Source organism: Austrofundulus limnaeus, unplaced genomic scaffold (assembly GCF_001266775.1).
Source record: "Austrofundulus limnaeus strain Quisiro unplaced genomic scaffold, Austrofundulus_limnaeus-1.0 Scaffold1541, whole genome shotgun sequence".
NCBI lineage: Eukaryota > Metazoa > Chordata > Actinopteri > Cyprinodontiformes > Rivulidae > Austrofundulus > Austrofundulus limnaeus.
In genome coordinates, this window is record NW_013953943.1 from 42,340 (window position 1) to 48,796 (window position 6,457).

Genomic DNA, 6,457 nt, shown 5'->3' on the forward strand with positions numbered 1-6,457 from the left:
AGCCTGTTTGTTGACAGAAAACAAGGCGGCTTTTACACTGTAACCATGTTAAACATAAAGCACTAAAACAATCATTACAACATGTGTAGTGTTTTAGTATCATCAATTCTGTCTGGTCAAACCTTTATTTGTTTATCTTTTTTGTATTATTATTATTATTATTATTATTATTATTATTATATCATCCAAAATGCATAACTTTCTTATACCTCACCATATAACTATTATATAAAACTGAGTCATTTGTTGTATAATGTGCAACCATACAAACAGCAYGTTTTGCACATATTCGAATATTAATCCAAACGCCATGCGGACTGAAATAACGCGGCTCATGATAGTCGGATTCTGCCTCACCAAACTTCATTGTTTTATTTACACTTTTTAAATTACACAAAAACGCTTGAGGTGCAGAAGTTGTCTGATTCCATTTACAAAATGAAGTTTTGTTTTCCTGATGAACTGCGCAGTTCGTCTGTTTACAACGCCACCTTCAACGCCTTTTTCATGGCAGAAAGCGTAGAGGAAGCGACGGGAAGATTGAAGCTTTAATCGGCCAATAAAAACGTAGATCAACGCGTTAATCCCCGCCTTTGTCAGAAATCGGCCAATCACAGGCCGGATCAGGAACTTCCGCCACACTCTCTGAGCATGTTCTATTGTAGGAGCGTTTCGGGAAGGTTTCCGCGGCTGTGTCGGTGCAAACTGCTACGTTTTGTTGAAGTTGCACCGAACGAAGCGGTCCATTGCTGCTTCGTTTTTAAACCCGAACCGAAAAGATTGACGTCGCCGGCGGCGAAGTAGTCGGAGGTTACCGGGACGGAGCGCGGAGGTCTCAGCGAAGGAATCCAGCCGCCTCCTCCTCCTCCCTCGGCGGCCGCTCGGCCACCTTCTCCCCGGCCAACACCGCACATAACCAGCGGTAGCGTTGTGTTTCCGACCACCGGGATGTTTTTAATCCGCGGACGTCCCGTTTTTAGTTGGTTGTAAACAGAAAGCGGAGGGCTGTTAGCTCCAGGAGCAGCAGGTTAGCCGAGTTAGCTGTCCGGCTGCTAACGTTGCCGGCCGGGTCGAAGAAAAGCAGGGCGACGCGTGAGGTGGAGGCTCCGTGTTTTATTTAAATAAATAAAAAGTTCCCGTTTGAGATCCGCTGCTGCTCGGACCGATCCAGCGCCCCGGCCGTGCAGGATGAATGGGTTCAGCACCGAGGAGGACAGCCACGACGGGCCGCCGGCTCCACCGTTCTACGGGCAGAGCTGCTGCCTGATCGAGGACGGGGAGCGCTGCGGCCGCTCGGCCGGAAACGCCTCCTTCAGTAAGAGGATCCAGAAGAGCATCTCCCAGAAGAAACTCAAGCTGGACATCGACAAGAGCGTAAGAACCTCTTTGTTCCGACCTGTRGCAGGTTCCGGCCGGGTTAGACTCTGTCATTAGTGGCGTGAAATCCAAAAGAAAAGAGGCTGTTTGGTGCCGGTGTTCAGCTGCATTTGGTGACCCCTGTGTGTTGGCGCTCTGTTTAATCTGACAGCTCAACGTGTTGACCCACATTAACCCACTCCCTCCACCCTGCCGCTGGCTCTGAGGGGGGGGGGAATGTTTTTAATCTCTTTATTATTAATAAACAGTTTGTTTAGGAAAGTCAGAACTTAAAGATGTTCAAGCTTCAGCCTGAATTTTGACTCCAACTCGGTGTTTTACAAAAATCTGTGACCTCACGTTCTGTGTCCTGTTCAAAAGCTGCTCTGTGCAGATTTTACAAGGAAAACAGGTTAAATTGTGTATTTAAATAACTTTTATATAAACTTGTAGTTTATTAAAAATGTTATTTTACCTTTACTTATTAAAACTCTTTAGGTCAGAGCCTCTCAAACTTATTGGGAACCCCTTTTAGGAACTTCCTCCAAAACCTAATCCTGATTAAAAATAATTTACTGCCGTTTTACCCCCTAAATACCATGAGAATTATGTATTTTTAAAGTATCCTATTTTATTTTTACGGCCCTAAAGTTACAGCTCACAGACAGCTGGGGGTCCTAGGACCCCAGTTTGAGAACCTCTGCTTTAGATTAAGAGAGGCCTTTACAACAGCCCACTATTATCAAGATAAAGTCCCTCAGGTGTCTCCAACACATCAGAGTCTGCAGGAACCAGGCTGGTGTTGACTCTGAGCCGGTCCACATGGTTGGTGTGGGACAGGGATGCTGGGAGTCATGTGACCTGTGCGGTGAAAGTTAGACTCCTCCCCTTCCTGTGATGCAGCTGAACTGGAGAGACACGTCTCACTGCGTTTTGTCTTTTGTCCTTAAAGGTGAGGCATCTCTACATCTGTGACTTCCACAAGAACTTCATCCAGAGCGTCCGGAACAAGAGGAAGAGGAAGACCAGCGACGATGGAGGAGAATCTCCAGATCATGATGTGGAGGTGCCTGAGGTGACGACATTTATTATAACAAACAAACACTGAAGTCCACTCACTTTACTGCGTTTATATCACATCAGTTTCTTTAAGACGTGTTTACGGATTTAAAAAGGTGGTTTTGTTTATTCCATTCAGGCTCCAGGCATTACAATATGAATAAACATCAATAAAATAAWACAAACTACAGAAATTATATTTCCTGTGAAAATGCTGCTTATTACTGTTTGAAATGTGAAAGAGGAATAAAAAGCTCCAGTTAGCGGAAAAAGCAGATTTATACCTTAAATAGTCGCTGACACAAAATGAACTTAGCACCCAGGTTGTGAAAGACTATAAAAAAWGTCTAATTATTAGAAAGAAAAGTACAAAAACATGATCAGTTGTTGGAAAATAGCTAAAACAATATAAATTTGCAGTAAAACTGCTAAAATGTGTATTTAGCTTTAAAAAGCTAATTCGGTTGAATTTGAATTGTATTTATTTAATCAGGACAGTGTGCAATTAAAACATAAACATAAAAACATTCGATGCATTGATTACATCTGTAGTTCCTCAATTTAATAAAAACAAAACATCCAACAGGAAGATTTATAAGGGAAAATAACAAGGAGAAAAATAAAACATTTTGCAACTAAAAAAAAAAATACATAAACACCCCACTCTCTAAACACATAATTAAAAAGTTATGTCACTGAACATCCTATAAACATTTGATAAATTGCACCTTATTTAGCGATGGAGTCATTTCATTGACATCTGTGTTTCCACCAGATAATAAACAAATATACACATAGGTAATAAAAACATCCAAAATAAATAAATAAATACATTTAACAAAGATCTAATAACAGTTGAACATTAGCTAAAATTGTCGCAGTAAATAGCTGAAAATAGCAGAAATTCAAAAATACTTTAGTGATCCCAAAGGGAAATCAGAAACCTTCTGTAAGATGTAGAAAGAAGCAGAATTATAGCTGAAAAAAAGCTAAAATGATCACAAGGAAGGTAAAAAGAGCAGAAGCAGAAGAAAATGAACAAAAAGTGCCGTAAAGATTMAGAAACATTCAGAAGGATGTTGAGAATAGTGCTGCCACTAACGATTCTTTTTATAATCGATTAATCACTGATTATTTTTTCAATTAGTCGACTAATCAGATCAAACGTTAATTGAATATAAAACATAGAGCTGATCACGTCAGAATGCAGCTGCTATTATATAAGCATGGTTAGATTTTAGCTATATGCTAACTAAAAATAATWGCTGTGGAAGGTAAGTTCTGCTCTGCAGATATTACACAGGTTTCTCTTTCATTTTCTTCAAATGATGCCACACTTTGAGCTCTGTTGTCAGGTAGCCATGATACCAGAGCCTGTCTGTATAATGTCTTGTGACGTCCACGGCCTACCCCAGTTACCACTACTGTGCATGTGTGTCAAGGACAGAAAGGCAGACGTGGCAGTGGAAGGTGTCAAAGCAGTTTGGAGAGAAAAACAAAGAAAAGAACAAAAAAAGGAAACGATTAATCGATTATTAAATTAGTCATTGATTAATCGTTGCAGCCCTAGTTGAGAACTCTTCATTTTCACCGGCAAAGAGTAAATAAAGTATAAATAACTGAAATACAAAAAGTGTTGAGACTAAAGACAGACAGGTTCTGGTCTCACTGGACTCAGACAGGTTCTGGTCTCACTGGACTCAGACAGGTTCTGGTCTCACTGGGTCTCTGTCTCCAGGTGGATCTGTTCCAGCTGCAGGTGAACACTCTGAGACGCTACAAGAGACACTACAAGCTGCAGACCCGACCCGGACTCAACAAGGCCCAGCTGGCAGAGGTAACAGTTTTCTGCTTCACTCTGGAGACATGGCTCCTCCTCCTCGTGCTGGAGGCGGGGCTTAATGGCTCCTCCTCCTCGTGTTGGAGGCGGGGCTTAATGGCTCCTCCTCCTCGTGCTGGAGGCGGGGCTTAATGGCTCCTCCTCCTCATGCTGGAGGCGGGGCTTAATGGCTCCTCCTCCTCGTGCTGGAGGCGGGGCTTAATGGCTCCTCCTCCTCATGCTGGAGGCGGGGCTTAATGGCTCCTCCTCCTCGTGCTGGAGGCGGGGCTTAAGTGTATGCAGTAAAAGCAGGCTCAGAAAGCCCCCCCTCCCAGATCAGGACCCTGTTAGATGATCACACTGATTGTTTCTGGAGTCAGGTGGGTTTTCATCTTGTAGGCGGGGCCAGCTCAGGTTTCTGGAAGTAAAGCTGAACAGGTGATAAAATGTGTGATTAGTTACAGTCAGAACTTCCTGCAGGGCTGGAATAAAGGTTTAGCTCAGACCTGGACTCTGGGGGGTCAGGAGAACTGGTTCAGTGTGAAACACGTGTTGTGTGTTTGTGTGCGTTCAGACGGTGAGTCGTCACTTCCGGAACATCCCGGTGAACGAGAAGGAGACGCTCACCTACTTCATCTACATGGTGAAGAGCAGCAAGAGCCGCCTGGACCAGAAGGGAGACGGAGCCAAGCCGCTGGACTAAAAGTTCCCCCTCAGAACCACAGCAGAACTCATCTGACCCACCCCACCCCCCGTCGGACCAGAACCCTCTGTCCTCYGAGGACATTAAACAGAACCCGAGGCGGGATGAGCAGTTCCTCCAGAACCAGGTCCAGAAACACTGTCCAGGACCAGAACTCTGTGTTGTACCGGTCCACAGAAACCCACTTCCTGTTCTGAAACGACTCCATTAAATGCAACGTAGAAAACAGCTGCCTTAAGAGTGACAACAACATGTTTGTTTGTTTTTATTTTGGTAAACAGACTGTTAACGGATCCAGGAGGAGGGAGGTTTGTGCCAAATTAGAGTTTTTATAAACAGATTGTTGAAGAAGAAGAAGAAGAAGAAGAAGCTCCTCCATCTTTACTCGGAGCTGTCTGAGCTGCAGATCCTCATGAGTTCTGTTGAATTAAAGCTGAAAGTGGCTCAGCTGTAAACTCCTTCCTGCTGGTTCCTTCACATAAACACTCATGTCTGTCATTTCACTTCCTCTCTTTCTTTTCTTTCTCCATCGTGTGTAAAGTCATCTGTCTGGATATTTATCSTTTATTTTTTATTTTATGAATTCTGAGTTGTGTGAGGAATTGGCTGGATTTGAACATTTTAAAGCACTGGTTCTGAGTCTCAACCAAACATTTTTTTTTTATCTTCAGCAGAAGCATTTATCACATGAAAATATTACTTATAAATGCAAACATTTATTTAAAAAAAAGCATTTTTTGTATAAAAACGAGTTCAGAGGACTCAAAAATTGAACTGAACTCAACAGATTGGCCTGAGGTTTGAAGCAGAGGAAATCTTATTTTTCTAAATCCTTTGTGCTGTGGATCTACTGATGATCTGAGCAGGGCTGAAGTCTCACCTTCGTCTTCAGAAGCTCCTCCTCTTCCTCCTGCTGTGTTTCTGTTTTAGTGTCGTGTAGAAAACACCGTCCTCATTAACACGTCTCATTATCCTAACTGTTGTTAGAAAAAAACAAATCATATTTAAGTCCGGCTGCGACCTGCTCTTATTAATATTAATAAATGTATTGTACAGGAAGAACCACCTCCTGCTCTGGCTTTGTTCCTGAATTTCAAAATAAAGTTCAGTTTCAGTTCCAACGACCCACCAGCAGGGGTCGCTGTTCTGCTTAAAGAAAAGATTGGATTAGATCAGGATTCTGCTGCTTCCTCCCAAGTTTAAACACTTTAAATTATATTTAAGTAAACTCGTTATTTACAAATGATTGAACCAAATTTGAATCAATAAATTAAGTATGTTTAAAAGTATTTGTGTTTTAAACTTTCAGTCACAAAATCAGGACAAAACGTGTAAAACTGATAATAAATTATCAGTTTTTGTTGCTTAAATTAAAATGGTCACCTGCAGAATTAAAATCTTAAAGTAAAAATGAGATTTTATGTAAGATTTTAGGTTTAAAACTCAACATTTTCTTAAAAAAGACATTAAATTAATTTTATTTAGTGTTTGCTGTTTCAGTCAGACAAGCAGAATGTTAT

At 41.9% G+C, this 6,457-nt stretch overlaps 1 protein-coding gene across 1 annotated transcript; it reads left to right on the forward strand.

The window, feature by feature from the left end:
• The first annotated feature begins 637 nt into the window (after nucleotides 1-637).
• Nucleotides 638-5,999, forward strand: sap30l (sap30-like). The gene is made up of 4 exons (XM_014032786.1): nucleotides 638-1,374; nucleotides 2,309-2,431; nucleotides 4,154-4,252; nucleotides 4,809-5,999. The coding sequence occupies exons 1-4, from the start codon at nucleotides 1,189-1,191 to the stop codon at nucleotides 4,935-4,937; spliced, it is 537 nt and encodes a 178-aa protein (XP_013888240.1). The 5' UTR covers nucleotides 638-1,188; the 3' UTR covers nucleotides 4,938-5,999.
• The last annotated feature ends 458 nt before the right edge of the window (nucleotides 6,000-6,457 follow it).

Excerpts from the sequence above, each read along its gene's own strand:
- sap30l (XM_014032786.1), top strand. The coding sequence starts at position 1,189 with ATGAATGGGTTCAGCACCGAGGAGGACAGCCACGACGGGCCGCCGGCT. Across the intron at positions 1,375-2,308 it reads AGCTGGACATCGACAAGAGC|GTGAGGCATCTCTACATCTG; the intron begins GTAAGAACCTCT and ends TTGTCCTTAAAG. Across the intron at positions 2,432-4,153 it reads ATGATGTGGAGGTGCCTGAG|GTGGATCTGTTCCAGCTGCA; the intron begins GTGACGACATTT and ends CTCTGTCTCCAG.